A 27,931-nucleotide genomic window follows, 5' to 3' on the forward strand; every position below is an offset into this window, starting at 1 on the left:
CATAAATGCTTTCTTCTGAAGTCAATGGATTAACATTAGATAAAGCTCATTTTGTCATTCAGGACATGAATAATCCTTTCCTGTAAGCTCTAATTTGTTCTGTATGTTATCAACTTAGTAGTGTTGAAATGGAACTCTCAAACTAGGAACTATTTTTATAGAAATAGGTTATGAATTTTGTGCACTGGTTGGGCTTGGGATATTGATCTTTGTTTGCTGTGTCTTGAATTTAATGATAGAAAGAATTGGGTTGCATTGATCCTAGTTGTGACCTCTGGGAGAATCTCTCTGTAGCCTTCATTTTGTAGAGAGAAGCATTGATAAGCTTTGGTAGTGCCAGAGAGGCTGGATGCATCTGTTATTGCTAACCATCTAAGTGCAATAACTTTGACATTCTTATGATAGTTCTGCTTTCTCAAATTAAACATTGCAAGAAAGCCCAGTGAAGATGAGTAGTAAGTGTGCTTGTTACCTTGGCAAGCTTCCCAAGTATGCTCTGCTTTTATTCTCAGCCCTAACATGCAGCATCTTGATATTTACCATGGCTGAGGAGGGAATGAATTTCAGAGCATCAGCTTAATCATCTGCTATTTTTTGTTCTCTACTACACAATTATTCTCTACCCTATCTCCTACAAAGGCATGTGGTAGTAGAAATCCTTTTGCCCTCCAGAAGAGTTGTGGAACTTTTTTGGACTCACAGTGCTGTTTCCTTTCAAGTGCATGTTGCATCAGAGGAGAAAAGAACTCTCAGGAATATTTAACAATGCTAAACTATTACTGTGATTCATAATAAATTCACTTGTTGGCAAAGCAAGCCAATGCACGAACTTGTTAGTGGCCAGACAGTAAATTTACCAATCTCATGCAGGCAATTTCCTTCTCAAGTGAGGACTACATGGTATACTCAAGTCCCACCAGTGTTTGTTGACATCTTGTTTTCCTTTAGATACTCACATTTTTTCTGTTAGTATGCAGATACTCAGTTAGACTTCAGATCTGTGGAGTCACCATGGGTGTAATTGCAAGTGGCTTCTCTTGCATACTGCAACACTTAACTCTTCTTGACTCTAGCTCATTTATTTCACTTTCCTGACTTTCTTTTTCATAACTTAACAGGAAGGACAAGAAACCATGGCCACTATGTCTGCAGCACCTGGGGGAACAACCATTTCAAAACATTTGATGGAGATATCTATCAATTTCCTGGCACTTGCGAGTATAACTTTGTTTCTGACTGCCAAGACTCTTACAGGGAGTTCTCTGTCCACATTCAGCGTGCTCTGAACAGCAATAACCACCCTGAGATCCAGTATATCCTGGTAACAGTCACGGATTTCACGGTGTACCTCAAGCCTGATCTGGCTGTTGTGGATGGGCGGATGTAAGTACATTTAGTGTAAAGGTGCTGGGAAGACAAAAACAGGATTGATTCTTTACACATCTGTCTGCATACCATATAGGATAGTGGCTAAAAGCGTTTCTACTAATAAAAGAATTAAAAGAACATTAGAAATCCAGCATAAAAACAGCTTTAGGAAAGGGCTTTACTGTTAATAGTCATTTCTACGTGGGCATAAGGGATGATTTAGATGCAAGACAGGAAAAACCTTTAGTGAATCTTCTCTTTCTAATTGTGCAGGAAAAAAAATGCAGCTCGTAAGCCAGATCTTTCACTGTTGTGAAATGATGTAGCTTCATTAGTTTTTTGGTATCACCTTGTGTTTATGTTAGCAGATGGTCTGTCTAGCAAATCCTCAGAAATAAAACTGTGTTTCTATGCAGTCTTCTCTTCCTGGAAGTAGACATGTATTTTTTTCTGATATTCATAAGAATTTCCATAAAGTCCAGTAAGCATTCCTCTTGCAATTATGGCAGGTAGAGTGTAGATCAGAAAAGGGATTTGTATGTGGCAATGCGTATCATGAAAAAACTTTTCCAGTAATATGGTCACACAAGGAATCAGCCTGACATCATTATTCATGTCAACTTATGTCTTAACCTAACCTTTCAGACTGTATTTATACATGTAGACAAAGAATTGAAGCAACTCATAGGTTAAGACATAATTCTGCAGGATGAAAGTGAAAGAAAATGGATGTTAGTATATCTTAGAGTAGTTAAAAGGAAATACTCTATTTTCAATGTAGGATCGGATTTTGTCTTGATGTTAGCTTTTGATCTGAAGTGTGAAATACACTGCAGTGAAAAACTGCTCAAAATTAGACAATAACAATCAGTTTTCCAGGGATCATACCAAAACAATAACAAAATGACATGAAATTATACAGAATGCATTCTTGTCCCAAATTAAAGAAGCCCCTCACCATGTACTTGGATCGTAAAAAGAGCTCCATGAAAAATGTTTAGAAATCCTTTCTTGAATCGTCTCATCACCTCTTTTTATCTTATTGTTCATAAAACAATAGATCCTTTGTGAACAGAGGCTTGTAGAACAGGTTTTCGCTACATGCAGGATTTAATTTTTGTAGAACTTAATTTCCAAAATACTGTTTAAACGGTGTATGATCCATTGCTATATAAAACATAGTATTTCACACCACTGAAGTGAAATCTGTAAAGCAGATAAATATATGAATTTGGCTTTTGGTACCTGATGCTCTGGAATGTCCAAGTATTAGAATAAAGAGAGATATCTCACTCTACAATATCTGAGGTGAAAAGTTGCCCAAGTTTTATAATCCCTCTCTAAAAGCACAATCTATTAATGCCTCATTGTTAAGGATGGACAGTGCAGCCAACAGTAGAAATAATAGCCTGAGTTCCTGCCTAGTATTATATGCCTAAATCATTTGGCCATGTGAAAAATACCATGTGAAAAGATAAATAGTTGGAAATATCCCAGTTATAGGTAATAAGGAGTTAAATTCTCCCAGTCACAATAGTGGTTACATCCAGATGTGCACAGATATATGAATCCTGGTAGACAATAATTGTACTGGCAAATGGGTAGAAAATGTACTGGTTATTTTGTCTGGATTCCATTGTACACTATTTTTGTTTGAACAGACAGCAGCCCTTTAGATTTTATAGGTTAAGGCTGCTTGCCACATTGCCTTTATTGCTGAATGAATTTCAGTGGTGTGACTTGTGACATAGAGACTGTAAAACAGATATAGAAGTATAGGAGAGATGTCTCATGAATTGATTCCTTATCAAACAAAAGCATCTATACTCAGCCTTCTGCAAAATATCTTGTCATGTTACTGCCTTCCTGTCACTGATAGTAAGCTTGGTCCTGCCAACTGAAAACGACTGGGCTAACTACTGAAACAAATGAATGAATTCCTCTTAACCTGCTCCCTTCTGTTCCCATTTTTCTACCACTTTTGTTAGCATGTGCTTTTTGAATTCTCTCTTGAAGAGAAAGATCTTTTTAAAGGAACATCCATTCTCTCTGGTATGATTACCAGAGTCTTTAATATAGAAAACTTTGATTTAGGCTATTACGCCTTTGGTAAGGGTCTAGCCTGGTCTAGTATTAAATGGGGTTTTTCATTACTAATGCAAAGTCTGATTTTCTTTCTAGTGTCAAGACACCTTACTACAGCTCTTCTTTGCTCATTGAGAACAATGGCGTTTATATGAAGGTTTATGCCAAAGTAGGTCTAATCCTCATATGGAATCAGGAAGATGCACTGATGGTATGTAAAATCAATTTATTTTTAATTAGCATTGCCTGGGTTTCACAGACCACTGTAGGCTGAATAGAAGTAGAAGTTCATGGACTTTACTGAGCTAGACTGTTAGACTTACTCATCCAGCTGGTACTTACAGTATGTAATTTTTAAAAGGTAAAATTCCTGTCTCTGCAATGTGACAGAGTTAGTAATGTAGAGTGCAGATGATCTTACTACTCTAAAGAAAGGGAGAAGCAGATTTCTGCAAAATAGCTAATGCTTTTGCTGTAACACCCTCACAATCTGATCTTCATTTTCCTTCATGTGTCTTTTAGAAGACTGCCATTATCTGCTTGCCTAATTTTCAGCATGGCTTAAATTTTATCCCAGCAGTTAAGAAAAAGGAGGAAAAAAAGTACAGAAATTTACAGAATGTTTTCCTTTTCATCTTTATCAGCATGGTGTTTATAGCCTTTATTAAAATAAAGGACATTTTGACCCATCTTTTTTTTTTTCTTTTTTTTTTTTTAACTATTTTTGGATCCGATTGTTTGTTTCTTAACTGTTACAAACTAATTTGCAGTGAAGAAACAACTTCTGGGAGTGTTTTGGATTTGCAGTCTGTTCTATCATTTAGGAACTTCCCTTTCAATTAAACATACTCATTTTGGAAGGTCTTCATGCTCCACCTAATTCTTTTTTTGTTGTTTTTTTTTTTTTTTCCATTATCTAGGTGGAGCTGGACAGCAAGTTTGGTAACCAGACATGTGGTCTTTGCGGGGATTACAATGGAGTTCCTATCTACAATGAGTTTATTAGTGGAGGTGAGTCATATATGTCGCATACGTGTATACTGTATGTTTTGTGACAAATATCACAAATACAGGCTCATAAGCATTGTGTATAGGAGCATCACAGGAGGGCACATTTTATCTCAGATATTGCTGTGTTTTTCCCAGAGTGAACATTATGAACCAGTGCTGCTTCCTTGATCTAAGATTCTTTCATTCCAGGTGCATCTTCCCTTTCTGCTGGCCTTCTTTTCTTGTTATGATGTTTAAATTGTTAAGTACACTTAAAATAGACATAATTGAGAAAAGAGATGCACATCTGACAGACAGAGATTGTATCATAGTAACTGTTTTCCTTCATCAGTAGAGTCTCAGGAATCAGATGGTCCTTGTTGTCAACGTTTAGTTCTTAGTAAGGCCTCCTGTTAATTTTTTCTCACAGTTGCAAGCTACAATTCAATTACGTATGGGAATTTACAGAAGATAAGCAAACCCAATGATGAATGTGAAGACCCTGATGAAACTCAGGCTCTCCCAAGCTGTACTGAGCATGTGAGTAAGCCTAACTTCAAGTGAACTTCACTTTCCTGGACACATTGAGACATCCTTGCACTGTGAGATGTTAGTTTGTGAAGAGGTGTGAAGACTTTATCCATTCCAGGACAAATGGTTTATTCTTCATTTCGTGTGTAAATCTCTTCAGGATATTACAGTTTTCATTACCAGAAAAGGAAGTGTGTAGGAGCTCAGGTGCCTACAAGTCTCCTAAATACTTGTACTCTTCCTTCCCAGCGTGATGAATGTGAGAAGCTGCTGACCTCCTCTGCATTTACTGATTGTCACTCACTCCTTAATCTGGAAACGTACATCCAAGCCTGCATGCAGGACAAGTGTTCATGTGAAGGAAATGAGGACTCCTTCTGCCTCTGCAGCACCATCTCTGAGTATTCTCGCCAGTGTTCACATGCAGGTGGCCGGCCGGGTGAATGGAGGACAGAGAACTTTTGCTGTAAGCAGCTATAAACATCTTACAAAGAAACAAATATTTCATAGGGGTAGCACTGCGAAACATTTAAATTCTTCCTTCACCAAGTTACAGGCATATGCCATAAATTACGTACCAGTAGTGCAATGTACAATGTACTGTGTTCTTTCTGTTTTCTTCTGTTACCTTTATATTAAGAAATCTTTTTCAGCTAGTAGAAATTATATTCCTGTTAAAAAGCTTGAGATCTGATGCTGTAGGTAAGACAGTTCATGAACAAAAGGAAAAATAATTAAAAAAAAATCAAACAGACAAAACAATTCAGAAACAGTAAAATATTAAGAATAGTTTGCAAAATTGAGCCTGGCTTGGGGCACCACTTATGTGAAGTGAGTGGGTCATGTAACCTGTGCTTTCTGATGAATGATGGACTTAACATTCAAATAATCTGATATCTTCTTCATTTTTTTCAGACAAGACATGTCCTGGCAACATGGTCTATAGAGAAAGCAGCTCACCCTGCATGGATACTTGCTCACACTTGGAAATCAGCAGCCTATGTGAGGAACATTACATGGATGGCTGTTTCTGCCCTGAAGGCAAGTGTATTTCTAGTTCTTGTATGTGTATATGTCTGTATTATTTTTACATGTCTTTAAATGAAAAAGAAAACAATAAAACAAGAACAAAACCTAGGAGCACTAGCAAAGGTGGTCATAATTAAAATATTAGATGAAGTCAAATTATATCTAAAAAGTTACTACTGCTACTAATTATTTTGAGTGAAATTCTAAGACTTATTGTCAATCTTAGAAAAAAAATTGCAGTGGTAGCCTTCACAGTATGCCATGAATATTTTTGAAATTGTTCATATATGGTTTTTCATTTGTGTGTAATTATGTAAATGGATCGACTTAGAATTTCAAAGCTGGCTTAAAGTATTCTCCACGTGTCTTATGTTACAAAAAAGTCAAAATGCTTCTCTTCTCTTTTGGTAACCTCAGCCTTTGTTTTCTGTGTCAGGCTGAGTGTGTCTCCAGTCTTAGTGTTTCTCTTCTGTGGAAACTGTGGATTTCAGAAGCAGCTGTAATAGTTTGCTGTTTTGCTTTACAGGAACTGTGTATGATGATATCACTGAAAATGGCTGCGTACCTGTTAGCGAGTGCTACTGCAGACTCCATGGAAAGGGGTATTCACCTGGAGAAACCATTAGCAATGAGTGTGAAGAATGGTAAGGATCATCACGGTCATTCACCTTTCTTCAGCTGTATGTGTGTCTGTCCTTTTCAATCTTTCACTTAGTTGTAGATGACTTCCTGAAAACATTCTGAACTTATGTTTATTTTATATGTCTATACAGGTTTTCTGAAAGATTTTCTTGTATTTATGCCATGTGATGAGAGAAATCTTTAGGGAGTGGTCAAATTTTTAATTTTTAAAATTTAAAACACCTGGGTATAGTTTGCTATTTGCTGGCTGTACAGATGCTTTCAGTGCTCTCAGTTCCTACAACATACACATGTATTTCTGTATTATTTATTGTTTTATAGCACCTGTGATTCAGGCAGATGGACGTGCCAAGATTTACCCTGTCCAGGCACATGTTCAGTGGAAGGAGGTTCCCATATTACAACCTTTGATGGGAAGAAATACACCTTCCATGGAGACTGTTACTATGTGTTGGCCAAGGTACTGTGTACTGTAGAGCTTTTCTCTCACACATTAAATGCGTCTGCAGTCATATGTAATAGGTGTGAATTGTTGCTTTATTCCACTTTCATGGAATGAGGGAAGCAGAAATGTTAACAGCCTCAGTGGAAGATTAAGGATTGGCTATTATTGCCCCATGGGAGGACTTGGGCACTTACTGCGATGGATGTCTTACTTAGTCACTTAGCAGTCTTTCATATATATCAAGAAGCATGCTGACTGCATGGAAGGGTAGGCAGCAAAAACTCTGCAGTTCTCAGGATTAGAATGTCTCAGTCAGATCCGTTATAGCTGTATCTGTGTCTGTGTGTCAAAGTAAGCTAGGGAGAAGAGTTTGACAGCTATTTCATTCATTTGTCCCTAAAATATCTGGTGTGTATTTTCCAAAATTTTGTTGAGCTAGAAACTGTACCATTCCTTTTCTTCTTTTTTTTTTTTTTTTTTTTTGAGAGAGAGAGAGAGAGAGAGTTCATGTTGTGCTAAAACTGAGGTTTTAATAGCTAAGTTCTACAGCAATTGCTGTTGTAACCAGTGGCTTTAGTCTTAATTTTGGAAATCGTGTTGCATGAGAGATTTTTTATTGGACTAATGGGCATTTATTTCCCTGTGATTGTAGAGTGCTGTGAATAATACTGATGCCCTCCTGGCAGAGCTGGCTCCTTGTGGCTCCACAGACGGACAGACCTGTTTGAAGACTGTTGTGCTGCTAGTAGATGACAAAAAAAATGTAAGTGTTGTTTGAGTTCTGCTGGGTGTTTTGAAAATTAGCAAACATCCCAGAGTTTTCCAAAATCATCTGAAGAGGGTGGATAACAGAACTCAGAAAGGCTGATATAAAACTAAAGCTTCTACCTCAGAAATTCAGAATAGGCCTCAGCTGAGCAAATGCTGAAATACAAATAAGCTAACATTTTCCCCTTTCTCTGCTCTCTGCCATGTCTCACCATCTTCCAGGCTGGTGAGAAAAAAAAAGTGCCATCCTTCCTCCGCTTGTGGTATTTTACTTTTCTTCAGATTGATTTCGTAGATCTAATTGAGTCTTTTTCAGAAGACATCCAAACTTTGAATGTTTGTACAATCCAACCTTCTTCTGTTTGTATTTAATTCATTAATAATGTAAATGATAGTGATGGGAAATCTTTAGTGCTGTTTTGCATTTCTGATTCATATTCATGTAAAATCATCTTATTTACTTAAGTATTATGTTTGGTTATGGGAATACCTATATTATGTTTACACATAATTTTACATATGTAAACATGATTTTTCTCCCATGTTTTGGCTCTCCTATGCCCTTATCAGCAAAATTAAAAAATCAAACCAAATCAGAAAACCATTTTTTTGTCACTGTATGTACAAACTGGCATTTTATGAGGGAGCTTAACAAACTACTTTCTTACTGCAACAGAATCATACTAAACCATTACATTTACCATTACCTTTGCTTTTGTAGGAAACCAGAACTATTTATATATCCTGAAGTCCCAATATTTTCTTCTGTTTGTATAACCACAGTGTTTAAAAAATGACAACTCATTTTATTGCTTGCTATATATTGTTACAGGCAGATGTAATCAAACTCTAAATAGGAAGACTAAGCCTTACTTCTGTCGTGCACGCCCACTGCCACATTCAGTTTTAAGACAGATTCTTCCTCTCATAGATTTTAAGTTCTAGCCACAGTCTAAACGTGCAAAATATTTTCTCTTCACTCTGCTCTTAAAAAGTTACTTTTCTATCAATTTTTGTTCTTCTCAGTATCTGGAACCTCATCAGTCCCGTTTCCTTTCATACAGGTGGTGGTTTTCAGATCGGATGGCAGTGTGTCACTGAATGAGATGACAGTGAATGTGCCTCATGTGTCAGGTAAGGACCACAGCCTTGCATGTTGTCATGAAGCTGGTACTCCAGATGAGGTTGTACTTTTTCAGAGCCAAAAGTTGGAGACAGGCATATGGAATTTGTTCAGATGTTGAAAGAAGAATTAAGTGTATTTGGAATGATTTTGAGGTAAATGTGGCTTGATAGCTTCCACTGACAATTCCATGGACAGATTGATGTATGCAGGTGATCACTGGAAAAAAATCCCTTCACTTGTTTTGATTCAGCTTGAATATATTTTGGCATGTAACTCAGGAAAGATAAATTTTCATGGCTTAAACTTAAATTGAGTAAGTCAGTTTCCCTAAGAAGAGGGGTATTTAGAATTTTCTGAGTATGTGATGTGGGCATATTCTGGCTCTCAGTGTTATTACAACTCAAGCTCCCACTTCCCCTCCACGCCTTTTTTGTCCATGGGCAGAAGGCCTGGCAGAAGATAAGTGCTACATTGACCAAAGCAGGGAAGATAGATGTATTATGTGGAACCCTGTTATCTTCCCTTCTAGCTTGGGATACCTGCATCTTTTTATATAATCAGTAGACTCAGGCACTTTCAGAATATGACTCATATGGCCTAATTCACAAGCCTAAGTTCTGGTGGGATGTAATTATCAAACAGCAACTGTGTGTCCTGCAGCAATTTCTGAAACTAATGTAGAGCTTTTACATTCTATCACTCCTTTTTAGATATGCTCATGCTGCACATTGACACAGTATTTATTCATGGAAGGGCAGTTGTGAGTGCTTGTCTAAAAGCAATTACAACATCTTAGCTACAAGTTCAGAGAAATCAAACTGTTCTAGGCAATAAAACAGACCATCTAATAAATAGGGCATATAATAATAGATTTGCTATAGGAAATTATTGATAACTAGGAAACCCAATTCCTCTACTGATTTTAAATGTCAGTTCTAGCGATTGTTCTATTATGGCTGGTTTATGCTATGCTATTCATATAGAATATAAAAAAATCCACAGCATCCTGTTGTTTTTTATTACCTTATAACCAACTAAGGCATATTTGCATTTGATATAACATCTCCTTGTTCCCTTTCTCAGAGATATTTAGGCTGAGTCATAGTCTGTCATTGCAAATTGTTCTGAGGCAGTGATATTAATTTATAGACCATCATCCTTTTTCCATATGAAAGCAATATAAAAAAGGCAGTGTGTGATCTAAATCAAATGATTTTTTTCTAATCTTTAGGATACGAAATTAATAAAAATTGTTTCTTTCAGCAATCTATGTGTGTGTTCACAACACAGTTCTTATTTTGTTTTTCAGCTAGCTTCTCAGTTTTCAAGCCATCTTCTTACTACCTCGTTGTACATACTTCTTTTGGGCTTCAACTGCAGATTCAGTTGTCTCCAGTCATGCAGCTCTTTGTGACAGCAAATCAGACAGTCCAGGACCTTCAAGGCAAGTGTCCACTGAAATAGGAAGCAAAGCATGCATTTCCGCAGCTGTTGAGTCATATATTCTTCACATGGGTGGTAATTCATAGACTTACGTAATGGTATGAGTTTGAAAGGACCTTGAAGTTCATCTAGTTTCACCCTCTTGCAATGGCAGGAACATCTTCCCCTAGATCACATTGTCCCATTGAGCCCCAGCTAGCCTGGCCTTGACAATTTCCAGGGATGGGAAACTCAGAACTTTTCTGAGCGACCTACTTTGGTGCCTCGCCACTCTTACGGTGAAGAATTGCTTGCTAATATCAGACTATGGGGATGATCTCCTGAGGCAAAGATACTGTCATGAGGGCTATTCATCTTCAAGATTTTAGGTTTCAAATAGATCTCCTAAACCTTCAGTACTTACAGTAAGCATCAGTGTTGAGGATGAAGAATCAGGTATATTAGCTTCTATCTCCAGCGTTTATAATCAGCTGTCTCTTTCCCTTGCAGAATGAGAATGAGTAATAGGGAAAATGTTTACTTTTTCAATAGGTCTTTGTGGAAATTTTAATGGAATGGAAGGTGATGACTTTAAAACAACCAGTGGGCTGGTAGAAGCTACAGGATCTGCCTTTGCTAACACATGGAAAGCTCAGTCCACCTGTGCAGACCAAGAAGAAAAGCTGGAAGACCCCTGCAGTCTCAGCATTGAAAGTGGTGAGCATAATAAGACAAATGAGCTGCTGTATATTACTGCAACTGGCATAGAAGAGTTGCACTGTGGCATTGACGTACTTTAGAGGACTGTCAAATTAATAATTCAATTATTTAAGTATGTATGCATACCAGCACTGATTTCACATCAAATTGGAGTGAAAGTTTAAGTTGTGATTCAAAAGGAATCCAGAGCTAGAGGACAGGGAAGCAAGGTCATTCTAATTTTTTCTTTTTACCTAGAAAGGAAGGTTGTACATTGTAGTATTATTTCTTCTTCTGTCTAACTTGGCAGTGATGGTCCGCAAATGATAAGAGCTGTCACAAATCTATTTGCAGCAGTAAGATACAATTTTTGATTTTATGATTGTGTCTAATGCTAGATATCTGAATCATAGAGTGGAAGTATGTGCACAGTGACTGCATGTAGTTCCTCCACTCCGCAGAGTTCACAGTCCTCTCATCTGTATTGTTACATTGCAATTATTTGATGTAACAATATATTGATGTAGCAATATAACTAGACGTAGCACAAGGGAGATGAGTGAATGTAATTAATATAATTATGTAATACTTCTTTTTTTTCCAGCAAATTATGCTGAGCATTGGTGTTCTTTGCTGAAAAACTCAGAGGGCCCATTTGCAAGTTGTCACTCAGTCATTGATCCTGCAGAATACTACAAGGTATTGTAATCTTGTGCTCTTCTTAGTACTCCTTTGTTTCAGATGGGTGATGGAGACATTTATCATTGCTCAAATATTTGAGGCATTACTGAATAATGTGACCATAAAACCTGGCAAAGTTTTTGCAGCTGTCAGTCAAGCAGCATAGTGTACATAGAAAAAAGATTCAACAGATACAGGTATACACAGAAGTGTAAGTGATGCTTACACTCACAGATTCCTGTCTTTGCAATGTTCTTAGTACCCAGTCTGAGCTCAAGGTTTTTGAAAATCTTCATAGATCTGGTTGACAGTTTGCCATTATAATTTTTAATTTTTATGGATCTCTGCCTTTCTAAGTTCTAACTGAGAAAGGGTGATATCAAAATCCTTTATGGAAAGTGTTGTTAGGAGGCAGGCTACTTTATAAAGCTTCATGAGGCGTGGCTTTTTAGTCTGAATGAAATGAAGCAACACTTTCAGTCTCTGGGCGTTATCCATTCCTTCCATAGTTCTCTGATCACAGGAATTAATAAAAACAACAATGGAGAAAGAGCACACAATATTTTATAGCAACCAAGTTGGAACAGCCAGTTATTTTTCTGTGGTCTTTTTGACCCTTTCATTCTCTTTTCAGAGATGTAAATACGATACCTGCCTCTGCAAGGACAGTGAGGAGTGCTTGTGTGCTGCCCTGTCCTCTTATTCAAGAGCTTGTGCTTTCAAAGGGATCATACTGGGTGGCTGGAGACAAAGTGTCTGCTGTAAGTAATGAAACTGTGATCCCTATGAAATTAATTAGCCACCAGAAATGAACAGGATTTCAGCTTTTATTTGTTTGTGACACATATTTTTTAGAAAACTTAGAAAGCAGTATTTTTCACTTTCACCTTCTTTCCCTATCTTAAATAATGCTATTTTGATCTTTGATTAAGTGACTTCATCCACAGGAATAGATTGTAGCTTTTACATTGTGTTTGCATATAATTGTCTTTGCTTTTCAGCAATATTGGTGGGAATAGGAGCTTGTCTTAGTGTGCTCTGTTTCTGGTTGTCAATGTGTGAAATAAATGAGTATGAAATTAGTTACTGTTGGTAGTGGTTAAAAACAAATCTTCACCTGATAAACTAAATCAGAGTAGTACTACTTATTAGTTATGGTAACTTGTACTTCAGTAAAATGAAAAGGAATACTTTTAACATTACATGCTGCACAGACAAAGTAGCCAAAATAGAAACATCAAGGTTTCCTTGCACTTCTTTTATATGAGTTTGCTTTTTTCCCCTCCAGCTGCTGAAGTGTCCTCTTGCCCAGGAAATCAAGTCTTCCTCTATAACCTTACAATGTGCGAGCAAACCTGTCGTTCCATTGCTGATGGTGAAAAGTACTGCTTGCAAGACTTTGCTCCTGTGGATGGCTGTGGCTGCCCAGATAATACATACTTGGATAATGAGGATACGTGTGTGCCCATCTCCAAATGCCCATGCTATTACAAGGGGTCGTATCTGGAACCTGGGGATTACGTTGTAAAAGATGGAGAGCGTTGGTATGTTTTATTGCATCTTCCTGTTTGTTGGGATAAAAGCCCTTTTTAAATTGTTTTTTAAGTGTAAGCCGTTTGGCTATTAATTATGCTCTAACAAACACTTGTAACATGATTCACACTATCTTCATGTTGAGCAAAATATCTTCCATTGCAATGTAGTTTGTTAATAATTGACAAGTACAGCTTTGTTTTGAGTTGTTATTACTGGCTTTCACAAGTAAATGTGAACCTGAAGTGGTACTGTCAATAGGTCTTTTTTGAGCAAAAGGAAAAAGGAAGATGAAAGGCTAGCGTTTGTGTTTTATTATTTGCCTTTCTGTCAGAGACCAATTACTTGTCTTCCACTGGAGGAAGGTCCCCTTAATCGGTATTTAGTGTATCATTTGAGAGCAGCTTTCCTGAGCCTAGAATTTTCAATCTTGATGAACCCTCTGACAACTGTTTACTGAATGAATCATAAGTGCAAAATGTGAAATACTTCCTTCTCTCCTAAAGAGGGTAAGAAAAGATACAAGCCAATGCAGTGTATGAGTTGAACAGGCATGAAAATTTATTGTGTTATCCAAATTAAGGCTTTGGTTTAAATTATTGTCTGTTTACTGAGTCATTGCAAAGCATTGATTAATAGAATAGCATTCATTCCTTAAAACACCACCTTTATGAATTATGACTAAAATCTCTCCACACCTTTTCTACAAGTGAGAATTCATTGAGTGCATTTCAGTAGAGTTCACCTTGAAATATCATCAGTTATGCAGGATGTCTAATCCTAAGACTGAAATTGAAGACACTGAGCTTACATGGTTCTGAATTTCTGTCTTACTTCACTTCTTTCCTAGTGTTTGCCGAAATGCAAAGGTCCAATGTACTTCAGTGACAACGACAATGAAAAGTAAGTGACATTCTGTAAAATACAGAGAAAAAAAGAAACAAAAACAACCCAAGCTCCTCAAACCCCAGATTGCACTTTCCTCTTCAATTCTCCATTTATTTGTTTTGCTTGTTCATTTTTTTCTCTTACTGTGAAACAGTTGTGCATTTTCACTTTGTTCTGTCTTCACAAGGATAGACATTTCTTCTTTTTTTTTCACAAGGGTAGATATTACTTAGGATTTGTGTCTCAGTGACTACCACCCTTCACATTTGTTTTGGCTTCTCTTGGTTCACCTAAATCAACCTAATATACCTTTCAGGTGTAACAGAATGTTCTTCAAACAAAACCTACTTTGATTGCAACACGTCCCCAGACTGGACTTCACAAACACCTGTACAACTTCGCTGTGGCGCTTCTCAAACTGATCTTGTATGTATTCAGTTATTCTCCATGCTACATTTTCTTTAGTCAACAGAGCATTTCAGAAAAAGCAATTGCAACTAGCAATTCTCATTTTCCTTTCTTTGCATCTTTTTTTTTTCCCCAGTGATTTCAATCTATTATCAGTATCACTGCAATTCCACTCCTCTTTACCTTCCCACATAAGCATAATAAAATCAAAAAGGAGTTCAGTAGAGATGTACCACCAACTAAAATATAATTCAAATTTACAAACAAAACATAAACAAAAAATAAAATACCTTAAGAGCCTAGAAAGAAAAAACTTATAAAAAAATTTGTCATGGGACTATTTGGTTATAAATGTTTTTTGAACCAAAATGAAGTGAAGAATTGAAAGAAAAATTCAGTGCTTATTCCTAAGTACCAATTTTTCTTTATATTACTTAGTATCAAAGTGAATGTGTCTCAGGCTGCGTGTGTCCTGAAGGTCTGTTTGATGATGGTAGAGGGGGCTGTGTTGTGGAAGAGGACTGCCCATGTATTCATAACAGCGACTGGTATAACCACGGACAGAGCATATCAGTGGACTGCAACACCTGGTATGTTGGTTTTCTATATTCTTTTCTAGAGCGTATTCCACACAGTAAATTAGTAGTCATGCAGTGGTTATGGTGGCTGCAGGTATGAAGTCTTTATTTTCAGGCATATTTTTTTCTGTTTGAGGAAATACAGATTGTACGGAAAATATTAGGCTAACTAGCAACTTCTGCTTTCAGTAGGCATCTTTTATTAGGAAAGTGTATTCAGTTTTTAGACATAATCACTAACCAACCTAAAATATGTCAGAGCCAGAGCTAAAGGTCGTGTTATAAACTTAAAATAGGCTAAACTATTGCATTTGATATGTAAGACGCTAAGTAAAACCAAAATGGATGTTGTGCACGTTATCATGAATCAGGTATCAGGTATGTTCTGCAGTTTTCTAAGCAACATGCTGTTGGTGAGATCTGAAAGGTCAACTCTCACTCTCTTCTAGTACCTGCCAGAAAGGTATCTGGAGCTGCACTGAAAACGTGTGCTATGGGACTTGCATGATATATGGAAGTGGCCATTATATCACCTTTGATGGAAAATTCTATGACTTTGATGGAAGTTGTGAATATGTGGCTACTCAGGTAATGCTCGTCAGAACGGAACTGGAATCTTAGAGTGCTTTCCAATTGCCTTCAAGATCTGTTTTCCTTTCTGATTTTGTTATTTCTTACTGACTGTCATCACTGTTCCTGAGATGATCACAGGTTATGCCAAGATAAATTCCATATGCTTAGCATAGTCGAGTTGTGACTGTTTTCTAATTTTACAGTATTCATAAATTTCATGTAAAAGGACTAGTTAATAGTGAGAGTTAACAGTTTATCATCATAATCTGAAATAAGCAAAAAGTCTGAGTGTACAAAACAAAAATCTGAAGATATGTTCCTTGTTTGATTTGTTGTACTGCTTGTTTCCCGGGTTTTGTTATACATGAGACTTTGCATACTAAATACATGCTGAGATGTATGTGCATCTGTTTGTGCATCTGTAAAAACATATGTACTGAGGTAGTAAAAATTTATACACTGTGGATATGCCTGTGTTTATAACTATTATTATTAAATTGAAATAGAGTTGAAATATTCTACTCAATTTTTTGTGCTCATTTGTTCATTTATCCACAGGATTATTGTGGTGACAAAAATTCTGGTGGCTCATTCAGTATCATCACAGAGAACGTTCCTTGTGGAACTACAGGAGTCACCTGCTCAAAGGCCATTAAAATGTTTATAGGGGTGAGTAATGAGTATTCAGTGAGTGTATATTCAAGTAATTCAAGAAAATAGTGCTCCAAGTATATACAAAGATACAAAGCCAGCTATAATAGGTAAAGATGAAAGACCCTGTCAAAGTAATGTGTAAAGCTGTAGATTCTCAGTTACTGAAGTCTGTTCAAGTCGTCTCAAACAGAGGTGCTACACTGCTTTCTGTCATCCTGGAAAAAGTCATCCAACAGACTCTGAGCCCTTAGTTTCAGTCTGAGCTGTATCCTTATGAGTATTTAATTATTTATTTCATCACAGAAGTTAGTGTTATTCTTTTTCTCATCTTTTTACCATTTAGAAAACTGAACTGAAGTTGGAGAACAAGGATTATAAAGAAATTCAGCGAGATGTTGGTGATGATGTGTATTACCAGAACAAGACAGTAGGTCTCTACCTTGTTATTGAAGCTAGCAATGGTGTGATGCTTATCTGGGATAAGAAGACCACCGTTTTCATCAAACTGACTCCTGACTATAAAGTAAGTTAGAATCTCTCTGTCTTTTTCTGAAACAGAAGTATGAGTGAGATAATGAAACACAGATGATCTTCTTTTCTGACTGTGAGTTTAATCCTACATCTCTGCGCACTGATGATTAGCTGATGTTCCTAAAACATCTTGGTGCAGTTCTACTAGAGTTTCTTACATGACAGAATGTGAATAGCATATGATTGCTTTAAAGCTAAGTGTCTAAGACCTTCTGAGTTTGTGAATAATAAGAGCCAGGCACCCAGAGTAATTCATGGGGTTCTGAATTGGCTGTGTATGTGCTCAGAATCTGAGCCCCAAGTTAAAACCAGACTTCCCACGCAATGTCTGGAGATGGGTCAGATTTCTGAAAATCAGCATGCTGAATTATGGAGTACTGTGTTCATTGTGCTAAATGAGGTGGTGTGGAGTTTCATAACAGGATCAGGCTATTCCTTCAGAAAGTTGGTGTGCCTTTATTAGCACTACCGAAAATTCACTACTATAGTTAGGTTGCTAAATTCTTTCTTTCAAGAAAAATCAGTGCTTTTTTTGTTTTTGTGGATAAAGAAGTGATGCCAGTTACATAATGAAATTCTCTCATGTTTATATTAATAGTATTTATGTTATAATTGAGAATAATGGAAAATAAAGGAAAATAAATTCATTCTTCTCAGCTGAAAGAAGCTTAGTCACTCTTCAGTCTTATAAGTGGAATGAAGGGACACAGAGACAGAAATACAGTAGGTACAGTTGGTTTTAAGGAAGGGCTGTTGAGTAGTTTGCTGAGTACACCGTCGAATGAAAGTTTAATTTCTGTGTAAATGATTTACAAGTAAAGATGAAAACGTATCATTTACAGGGAGAATCTGTTGTACTTTTCAATGTGAATGTTGTTTTCCAACTTTATGATAGAGTCTGTTTCTCACTTCCATGATATATTTAATAGCCATGGATATTGTCATTTCCTTTTACAGGGGAAAGTGTGTGGTCTGTGTGGCAACTTTGATGACAAGTCCAACAACGACTTCACAAGCAGGAGTGGGCTGCAAGAGACAAGTGCTTTGGAGTTCGGGAATTCCTGGAAACAGTCATCTGTGTGCCCTGATGTCACAGAAGAGATTAAACCCTGTGATCTGAAACCACATCGCAAGTCCTGGGCAGAGAAAGAATGCAGCCTTATCCTGAGTGAAATCTTCAAAATTTGTCATTCCAAGGTTTGTAGATGGCAGTAAGTGATGGGATAGCACAGTGCATTTCTGTCACTGCAGGAATATGAATGAAGAAATAGTTAAGCAGACATATCTTCAGCTAAGTCTTCAGTATAGCTAGAAGTGTCAGCGCATTTCAGCTAGCCTTTGTCAAAGCAGTTTGAGTAGAACTTGGTCAGCAGAGGTGCCAGACTCAAATCTCAGACCTCATATTTATCACCACTTTTTTGCTGTTACTGCTGTGCAGGTTAGCTTTGTAAATCTAGCTTGAATAGGTATCTGCTGCAGTTGTACCATTTCTTGTAGAGAAAATGTCACAGCTATAAATTCTGAGAGGTCCTGCAGTCATCAGACCCATCTTGTGGCAGAACCACATACTGTACTTGAAACGTGACTATTGGAGAGACTGTTGAGCCTGTTAATATTCAAACTTCAGAAGTGATTTACTTGAAAATTGCTGACTGTGAAGTTTAAACAAGCTTAACTATTAGCACTATGCTATAAATTGTCACAGCACATCTCTGTATCTTGTCTCTCCCCTGAAGTATACCAGTATAAACAACAATTTGTTTTTATTTCATGGTGGAAAAGTCACGAAGAAATAAGATTTTCACTGACTTAATATGTGTTTCTGTATTGATTTCTTCAGGACCTAAAATCCATTCCAAATTTCTCCTTTTCTGATCCCAAGCAAAAATATTGGAATGTTTTCCTAATGTGTGACTGGATGAACTCCAAAAACTGGCAAACACAAAATTATTTGCTTTGTATTTGTTATGAAATGCAAAGATGTTATATTACTTCATACTAAATACATGAAACAATTTCTAGCCTATACTGTTCAGTAGTTCTTAGAAACGTTCTCATTCCTGTCCAGCTCAGTTCCCATTATCTCAAGAGATGTCTCAGGCTTATTAGTTTGGAGATTAACTGTGGCATCATTTCTTTTTCCAATAGGTGAACCCATCTCCTTTCTATGATGCTTGTGTTCATGATGCTTGCTCTTGTGACAGCGGTGGAGATTGTGATTGCTTCTGTTCTGCTGTTGCTGCATATGCACAAGAATGTACCAAGGCTCAGGCCTGTGTTTTCTGGAGAAGTCCGGATATATGCCGTGAGTTACACATACACAGCTGTATCTTTCTGTCTGCTGTCAGGGATCCTATTAAATAAATTATGAATACTGCAGGACTGTGCTTGCCCTTGTGACTTATTTTCATGGCATTTCAGGGAACAGACAGAATTAGTAAATTTTTTATAGCAGTTATGTTTTATTTTTGAGAGGTGATGGTGGCTTTAGGAGTTTTAAGGCTAGATGTTATAAGTGGTCCTTTTGTTTTGCTTGATAATTGGCAAACTGCAGCTCCTGTTGTCTTTCTTCTGTTTGCACAAATGATTCAGAATTGGCTTTTTTTTTTAAGTATATGGAAGTACTCTTGCGTAGGTGAACCTAATCAGTATTGACTGTATTAAGAAATGTCCATTAATAGTGTTCATACCAGAAATCATAAAATAATGTAAGTCAATATTTAAATTGTATTTTTCTTCCCCTCCAAAAAAGTGTTCAAAACCAAATTCTGAGATTCTTAATGCCAGAAATGGCAATGTAATTGTAAAAATTTATTCTGGTTCAAAATTAAGGCTAAGTTTAAGTTTTCAAGTGTAAGAAGTTGGTGATACAGAAAATTTCCTTCCTCTATCCATAGTCAACTACAACATGTCCAACAATGTGGACAACATATTTTAATGTTGTATCCATAATATCTCATATGCTTGTTCCTGACCTGCTGGAGGTTACTCAGCCCATGTCATACAGCAAGATAGAGCTACTTTGAATATATATACTGCAAGAGATTTTATGAATTTGCTAGTAGATAGGGGAAAAAAGCTCACAGAAATTTACCCTTCGTTAGAAATATAAATAAACACTAATTCTTGGTTGTTTTGTGTGGTTTTAATCAAACGTTTGTTTTCATCCTGCAGCTTAGGTGTAATATCAAAATCCCAGATTTTAATCTCAAATTTTGATATAGTCTATGTTTACATGTAATAGAAGGAAGTCTATCTACAAATCCTGTATCAAGATAATTTTGCAAGTTTAACTTGTGGATTAATTTAGCTTTTATGTTCAAACATCTGGGCTGAGCTTCATTGTAACAACTGTATTTTTAATCAGCTTTCCTTTTTTCTCATCAGCAATATTTTGTGACTACTATAATCCTCGTAATGAGTGCGAATGGCACTACGAGCCTTGTGGCAGCAATGTCATGACCTGCAGAATGATTTATAATGTCAGCACCAACTTCTCAGTTCCGTACCTGGAAGGTAATAAATTCCTTGCTGTTTCAGTCTTCTATTTCATAAAACTTTGTCAAAATGTCTTCAACAGCTGTGGATTAGTCATTTAACTTGACAAGATATTCCTAATTCTGTTCTCTTGAATTTGTGTGTCCAGTTGTAAATACATTTTCATATAATTTAATCTATTACTTATTAACCCCAGTGGGTGGTAGCTACATTGCTAACAGCCCTAAAATTAAGTCTCTGCTTGGATAATATCCTGAAACATGGGATTGTTACACCACTACACCATTTTTGACCATATCTAAGAGCTTTTCAAGGAATGGAAAGCCTTTTACGTGATAAAGAAATAAATTACTGGTGGTTGTTTTTTTTTTTTTAATTGTAACATTATTCGTATGCTTGATAACTGGAAAAGAATTTTGTGTTATGGGAACTACAGTAGTCCAAGAATATGACTGAGATTACAAGTATCTTCTATTTTACTAAATGATAAAGTTGGATAAATCAGGTGTATTTTTGTCCTTCCCAGAAGTTTGGTTTTGCGATTTTAATCCTTGAACTGATGGTAAGTTTAATAAAAAGCAGGAACAAAAGCGTATTTGCATGAGAAATGCAATGAGGACTGACAGATAATTTACAACTTGCAGATGGAATTTGTTTCACTGGTTGAGGGGATGGAAAAATGCAGATAATTTTTTTGTTTGTGGTAGAGATACATAGTCTACCAATGACACATAAATAAGTTCTCGTATTCCAACAAATATTGTGAAAACTTAATTATTGAATGTTCATTATTGAATGCATATCCATATTTTTCATGAAGGGATTCTTGACATGGTGATCACATTTTAATATCTGTAGAAAAATCAATATGTTTGTGTTCTGATTTAACCTGGCAGGCAGCTCAGCACTACATAGTTGTTCATTCACTGCACTCTGGAAGAGAGAATTGGGGAAAAAAAGTGAAACTTGTTGATTGAGATTAAAACCTTTTACTAAGAAAGCAGGAAGAGAAATAATAGTGATGATAACGTGTGTGTGTGTGTATTTACAAAACGAGTGATGCACAGTGCAGTTTTTCACCACCCACTGATCCATACCCAGCCAGTCCCTGAGCAGTGGCAGGCCTGCCCTGGCCAAATCCCCTCATTTGTATGATGTATTCAGATGAGCTCGTATGGTATGGAATAGCCCTTTGGTCAGTCCAGGTCATCTGTCCTGGAGCTCTTCCCTCCCAGCTTCTTGTGCATCTCTGCCACTTCACTGGCAGGACAGTAGATGAAGCTTCAACAGCCTTGGCTCTGCTCAGTACTGCTGAGCAACAACTAAAACATCAGTTTATTATCAACATTGTTATTCTCCTGGCAAAACTAGCATCATATTATACACTGTGAAGTAAGACTACTCTGTCCCAGCTGAAACCAGTACAGTTTTTTTTTTGTGTGTGTGTTGAAATTACTAGTTTCCCATAGATCATAAAGGTTGCTGCAGTATTTTGAGCAAAGAAAAAATATTTCTTGGTTTTCATGAGTAAATTCTTATTTAGTTCTCTCAGTATTATCAATGAGGATTGCTTAAGCCTTTGGAAGAGGCTGAGTGTCCGAGGATTGGTTTTGATTCAGAATTTTTGATCTCTTTAACTATTCCTGGCTCAGTGAGAATCATTTACTTTCAGAGGATACCCTGCTATTTAGTTAACTCATCATACTTTTCTTCACTCTGTATTCTGTGCTACTTGCCATCAACAGGTTGCTATCCCAGATGCCCTCATGAAAAGCCCATTTATAATGAAGAGACAAAAGAATGTGTGGCTGCAGATGAATGCTGGTGTTACCACAACGGTAATCCTGTTATCATTGGTGGAGAAATACCAACAGAAGAGAACTGTACAAAATGGTATGTAAAAATGCAAAAACATTTGAAATAATTCAGGAAATAATTTGTGAATGCTGAGCCCCTCTTTTACTTTATAGAGCCTCAAGCATGTTTTTTAGTAAGTAGAGATGCAACTTATATATTCTATACAATCTATATAAATATATTTTATAGAATATAATATATTCTATATTATACAATATGTATATATATATGTGTGTGAATATATATTATATATATATATATATATATATACATATTCCATATATATATATGGAAGTTCTACTTCCAAATGGAAGTTCTACTTATACTACATACAAGTTCAAAATTTTTCATCTATAGCTTTACAGATCCATAATAATCCATACTTCAAGATGATTGTGTCTTTCTGATAGGTTTGTTAGTAGAATCATTAAATATACTCTTGAAAATGTCATAAATGATGCAATGGCAGAAAGCCTAATTGTGTTTCTGGAGCAGTCTTTTGATTCTCGTGACTTTTTGGAAAGAGGGGGGCTTCTCTGCCCTGTATTCTCATTTAAGACAAAGATTTTGAAGTCACAGTGGTCTGAAATAATCTGTATTATCCTTGAAGGAGGTAATTGACTCCTAATTGTTCATTTCCAGAACCTTACTAACGGTGGAATTGACATTTATGAATCCACATCGTGCTCAGAGACAAAAATAAATACATAAATAAAACACAACTACTCGTAAGAGCAGCTGTTATTACTGTGGTATTGCATCTTGCAATACAAAACAGCTCATGATAGTTCAAGATGTTGCACTTAAGGAATACAAATGGTGACTTAGTTTGAATGAGGTAATGATAGGCAATATTAGAAGCCGTTACAATCAGAAACATATCCAGTTGTATAAATGAAGATCAAGTGACAAAATTTTACATTTCTGTGATCTTGGCTCTGCTGGCCATTAAACATTAACCTATAACATTTTAACTTTTGAAATTTTTGCTTTTAGTATCTGTCGCCCCTCAGGATCCATTGAATGTTCACCAATTCCAGGTAAATAATGTTTTTAGTTTTTTTTAATTAAGAAAGTGGAGGGGGGCAGATTGTGGAGAAACCATGGAACCACTATATCTATCTCTACAAAGGCTTTCTGGAAAAGAAATTTTGACAGCAATTTTGTTGAACCCTGATGCTAGTAGTTCTTGTTCAGTCTTTCAATCACACACTATATTTCTTCTTCCTGTGTCTCACATCCAAACTTGAGGATTTCACTACAAGAGTTTACAAGACAAATTAATGTGACACTAGATCTAAGCTCCAAGTATAGCACTCAAAGGAGCATGCATGGTACATTTAAATATTTGTATCCTTGGCAAATCCTCCAGTTGTTTTTTTTTTTTTTTTTTCCTTTGTCTTCTACTTCTGTTTTGCTTTTTTGGTCTTCTCCAAATAGTCATGGTAGAGAGAGAACATGCATGCTGAACTCTTTCTTGCAGGATGTCCTTGTGTTATCAATGGAACAAGTTATGATGTGGGAGAAACTGTTGCAACAATAAAGGATGGCGACATATGCACAATATATGTTTGTGCAGAAAATGGATCTGTAATTCCTGGAGGTTCTTATCCTTGTCCATTAACTACCTCACCTTCAACCATTACAACCTCTCCTGGTACAAGTACTATTACCACCATAGGTAAGTTTTCAAGAGAGACGCAGATTTTAAAATAACTTTACTTAAGGAAAATACTTTAAAGATTGAATGTACAAGTGTGCAGAGTTATTATAGTTGACAAAGATTGAGTGATACTTGCAAATAATTTTGTTGCGTTTCTCTGAGGAAGATTTTAATGCCCTGAGTTTATTTACCCCTCATGGAAGAAATTGTGACTATAAATGTATAGGATTCTATCTTTTGAGTATTCTGTGGGGATAATAGAAATTGTCTCAGCAGTCACAGAAAAATTGTAATTAGGATGTTTAAAACTACCATTATATGTTTTTCTGAAACTTGCAGGTGATGCAGTAATTTTTTTTCTTTTCTATTTCAGTTACCACAAGTCCTCCAGTAACTACAAGTAAGTTTTAAATATAAAAACTGGTTGACCATAAGATGTCAAATGATGAGTAAATTAAAGGTGGCCACTACTGAAAAACATTTTCTAAATAAACCAAAAAAATACTTTGAAAACCTGAAATTGCAAAAAATTGAGATGTATAAAGAGGCTTCAGATTGGTGATTCTGTTTTGATACAAAGCTTCTTGTTGAAGAAACTGATCGTATTTAACCAATTTTAGAATTCTTTTCTCTTGCAAAAATGGCAAATTGAAATGCATTATTTCGGTCACTAATAGATCTGAATACAAAATTAACCTTTTCAGAATGTCTTCTGTGAGCTCTGCCACTGAACCTACATCTTTTTTTGCAGCTCCATGCCTTGGATTAATCTGTGATTGGTCTGAGTGGTTTGATGTTAGTAACCCTGAAGAAGATGGTGGTGACTATGAAACCTATGAAGAAATAAGAAAAGAACATGGAAACAAAATATGTACAGCTCCTGAAAATATTGAATGCAGGGCTAAAGACAGTCCTGATAAAACCTTAGAGGAACTTGGGCAAAAAGTGGAATGTAATGTTACGTATGGACTCATCTGTAAAAATGAGGAGCAAGATGCAAGTATATGGCATCTTTGCTATAATTATGAAATCAGGGTGAACTGTTGTGAATGGCATGAAATTCCTTGTGGGACTGCAAGTACACCGAGTTCAACACCAACTGCATCTTCAGTCACCACTGGAACAACCGTGCCCACTACTACGACCCGGCAGTCAACGACAATTACCACCACACCAACACCCACTGCAACTACCACAAGCCAACCCACATCTTCAGTAACCACCCCAGTAACTTCAGCCTCCACAGGTATTTAGCAGACCAATTTTCTCTTTCCTTACCTTGCCGTAAGATAAATAACAGACTGTCAGCTACTTAAAGCAGATATTTAGCAAGCACTTTGCTGATTTTGAGCTCTGTCCTTTTCCTGGAGAGAACATTCTCAGAAAGACTAAGTGTGAAATTGGAGTAGGCCTTGATTTGGTATATCATCATTTTAGGTATTGTCTGGCAGAACTGTGCAGAATTTCTTCATTCCACTTTCTCTCTGTCAGTTCTGATACTTGCCTGTGGATGTAGATCTAGGAAGAAAGGATTCGCTTACAGCCTTTGTGGAATGGTTTCACCCTTCTAAAAGCCACTTGCTGTGAACCTCTCCCTCAGTCTTCCATTGCAGTATGGAGAGGTGACATAAACTTTAGATAAAAACGTATCCCTGTGCATATTTCATTCCTTGACCACAGCTTCCTCTCCCAGTTCTTACTCTCTGAGACAGCAAGGTGTTATGAGTGATAGGGCTGAGATGGGAAGAACCATAGGGCTTTTTTTCTCCATCTTATCCACTGGTGGGGGATTTTTCATTTAGTGAGAATCCCTGCAAGGCAATGTAACAAACCTCTTCAGTAGAAAAGAGTGTGTCTTAACCATATCTGTTCAGATTTGGCCCTTTCTGGAACTGGGAAGGAAAGGCAAATAATACAGGCCTTTGCTGCAGAAAAACTGGGCTGAGCCAGCTGTGAATTTGTGGCAGTTAACTCCTGTTGTGTCCCACTCGTACATATGCTTGCATCTTTACCTGTTGTTTCTGTCCCTGTTGTTCATAATTATTCCTCTTGTTGATGTTTCCCAGTATCAACCGCTGCTCCCACGCCAACTCCATCAGAGTCTCCAACCAGTACTGCCACCACGACACCTTTCAGCAGCAGCACCCAGGGAACTACTCCGACTGTTCCTGGCGTATCCTCATCCACTCCGACAGTTACAAGCACAGTCCCACCAACAATAGTAACTCAAACCCACTCTCCTCCGCCTTCACTGCCAGGTAATTAATTGCTCTGCGCTATCATGTCTTGCCTTGGTATGGGAGAAATTGTCTATTGGCACCTTAATGTATGTCTTCACTGCAGTACTCTGAAGAAAACAGTTTATGCAGATGAAAAAAAAAGAATAAAGAAGTCTCCAGATCTGTAGGGTACTGAGCTCTCCATGTAGAAGAGAGAGTGCAGAACATGTTTCTCGATGTCAATTCCTATTCTTTGATTATCCTGAGCGCGAGGATGGTACTTCTGCCTATCTTAGGCCAATGATGCTGATGGAAAGTCTTAATTTTGCTGCTTTTTGGGCTTTGTCCTTCAGCTGGATAGAAAGAACGTACATAAGAGAACATACGGTGTGACATGGCTTGTTTTTTGTAGCAATGTCATTTCATTTCAGGTGCTGTTAGGTCATGGCTTTATTCTATTCCTTCTCTTTTGATTACTTGGGCTGTTCTACAATTCATCTGCAGTTCTAGTTCTCTGAAGGCTGATTTTCCCTAGCAGGGTCTGGGGAAAGATTTCAGCCAATGGCTTACTTCTTGCTATGGAGTGAGACTCTCAGCAGCAAGGTCCAGCCAGAGTTGCTCTCCAGCTTTCTCCAATCTGCTGGAAAGCAGCCCACGATTTTGGCTGCAGTGTGCATCAAGTGCCAACTTGCTTTGTGATTGTGATTCTTTCCTGAATTTGGATTTGTCCAAGCGAAGGTTGTGAGAGTCCTTACTTGATTCTGCTCTACCTCATGTGCAGCCCTTAGAGAAGTTTTTTTGCACACAGCAAGCCCCAAACAGAACTTGCTATTGTTCTGGGGGGGAGACACACATAGCTCAACAGTGCCTGGGTCCTGGTGATATCCTGGTTTGCTCCATAAGGCAAAGAAAGGGAGGCCTGACCACACTAATGAGCTCTGTTATGGCCAGGGTTGCCTGACTAGTGTAGGTGTGTAGCAGATATCAGGATGCACCTTTGCTGCAGTGGAGGCCAAGAAAACCACCCGTAACAGTGCTGGAACTAACACTGGTTGTCTCTGTCTCTAATGTTCCTGAATGTTACTCTTGTTGATGTCTCTCAGTGACAAATTGTGAATGCATCTGGACGGACTGGATCGATTCAAGTCAACCAGACAGATCTGATGTGAACAGCGGAGACTATGAAATAATTGACAAAATTAACAACTCCTCCTTGGTATGCGTGAAAGCTGAGAACATTACATGCAGAGCAAAGGATTACCCTAACATTTCCCTTGAAGAGTTAGGGCAGAAGGTTGAATGCAGTGTAAACACAGGGCTCATATGTAACAATAAGGATCAAGAAAACAACAGCAATATTTCATACTGCCATAACTATGAGATAAGTATCTGCTGCACACCAAACAAACCAGAGTGTATACCAACTCCGGAATTTACCACGGCAATCAGCACAACAGTATCACACTCTACCACTACAACCATAGTTTTCACTTCAACTGTGTCAAGCACAACTGCCCCGCCCACACCAACCACGTCTGCCCCCACTACCACCTCTGGCACGACGCTCTCCAGCAGCACCGCCAGCAGCACCGTGAGCACCACGCCTGTTACTGTCCCGTCCACATCCGGCCCGACTTCAGTCAGCACATCCACACCCAGGCCAAAACCCACCACCTCCCTAACAACTCCATCCACAACAACGGAAGGTAATGTCTGGTCATCGCGTTATGTTTTTTCTTGTAG

The 27,931-nt window shown here is 37.3% G+C and overlaps 1 protein-coding gene across 1 annotated transcript in view; it reads left to right on the forward strand.

The window, feature by feature from the left end:
- Nucleotides 1–27,931, forward strand: part of MUC2 (mucin 2, oligomeric mucus/gel-forming) — an 82,651-nt gene that overhangs the window by 464 nt on the left and 54,256 nt on the right. Inside the window, exons 2-32 of the mRNA XM_042884469.1 lie at nucleotides 1,119–1,383; nucleotides 3,550–3,664; nucleotides 4,374–4,464; nucleotides 4,874–4,983; nucleotides 5,224–5,440; nucleotides 5,890–6,015; nucleotides 6,530–6,647; nucleotides 6,967–7,105; nucleotides 7,743–7,853; nucleotides 8,923–8,992; nucleotides 10,294–10,428; nucleotides 10,959–11,123; nucleotides 11,710–11,804; nucleotides 12,421–12,547; nucleotides 13,075–13,330; nucleotides 14,170–14,222; nucleotides 14,524–14,633; nucleotides 15,054–15,205; nucleotides 15,643–15,781; nucleotides 16,325–16,435; nucleotides 16,764–16,943; nucleotides 17,909–18,148; nucleotides 19,100–19,256; nucleotides 20,339–20,467; nucleotides 22,195–22,342; nucleotides 23,303–23,346; nucleotides 23,790–23,987; nucleotides 24,343–24,369; nucleotides 24,721–25,215; nucleotides 26,036–26,227; nucleotides 27,292–27,894. Of these exons, the coding sequence (XP_042740403.1) occupies nucleotides 1,119–1,383; nucleotides 3,550–3,664; nucleotides 4,374–4,464; nucleotides 4,874–4,983; nucleotides 5,224–5,440; nucleotides 5,890–6,015; nucleotides 6,530–6,647; nucleotides 6,967–7,105; nucleotides 7,743–7,853; nucleotides 8,923–8,992; nucleotides 10,294–10,428; nucleotides 10,959–11,123; nucleotides 11,710–11,804; nucleotides 12,421–12,547; nucleotides 13,075–13,330; nucleotides 14,170–14,222; nucleotides 14,524–14,633; nucleotides 15,054–15,205; nucleotides 15,643–15,781; nucleotides 16,325–16,435; nucleotides 16,764–16,943; nucleotides 17,909–18,148; nucleotides 19,100–19,256; nucleotides 20,339–20,467; nucleotides 22,195–22,342; nucleotides 23,303–23,346; nucleotides 23,790–23,987; nucleotides 24,343–24,369; nucleotides 24,721–25,215; nucleotides 26,036–26,227; nucleotides 27,292–27,894 (5,118 nt within the window). The remainder of the gene's footprint in view (nucleotides 1–1,118; nucleotides 1,384–3,549; nucleotides 3,665–4,373; nucleotides 4,465–4,873; nucleotides 4,984–5,223; nucleotides 5,441–5,889; nucleotides 6,016–6,529; nucleotides 6,648–6,966; nucleotides 7,106–7,742; nucleotides 7,854–8,922; nucleotides 8,993–10,293; nucleotides 10,429–10,958; nucleotides 11,124–11,709; nucleotides 11,805–12,420; nucleotides 12,548–13,074; nucleotides 13,331–14,169; nucleotides 14,223–14,523; nucleotides 14,634–15,053; nucleotides 15,206–15,642; nucleotides 15,782–16,324; nucleotides 16,436–16,763; nucleotides 16,944–17,908; nucleotides 18,149–19,099; nucleotides 19,257–20,338; nucleotides 20,468–22,194; nucleotides 22,343–23,302; nucleotides 23,347–23,789; nucleotides 23,988–24,342; nucleotides 24,370–24,720; nucleotides 25,216–26,035; nucleotides 26,228–27,291; nucleotides 27,895–27,931) is intronic.

Source organism: Lagopus leucura, unplaced genomic scaffold, assembly GCF_019238085.1.
Source record: "Lagopus leucura isolate 7727_CA_CO unplaced genomic scaffold, USGS_WTPT01 Super-Scaffold_100044, whole genome shotgun sequence".
In the NCBI taxonomy this organism is placed as follows: domain Eukaryota; kingdom Metazoa; phylum Chordata; class Aves; order Galliformes; family Phasianidae; genus Lagopus; species Lagopus leucura.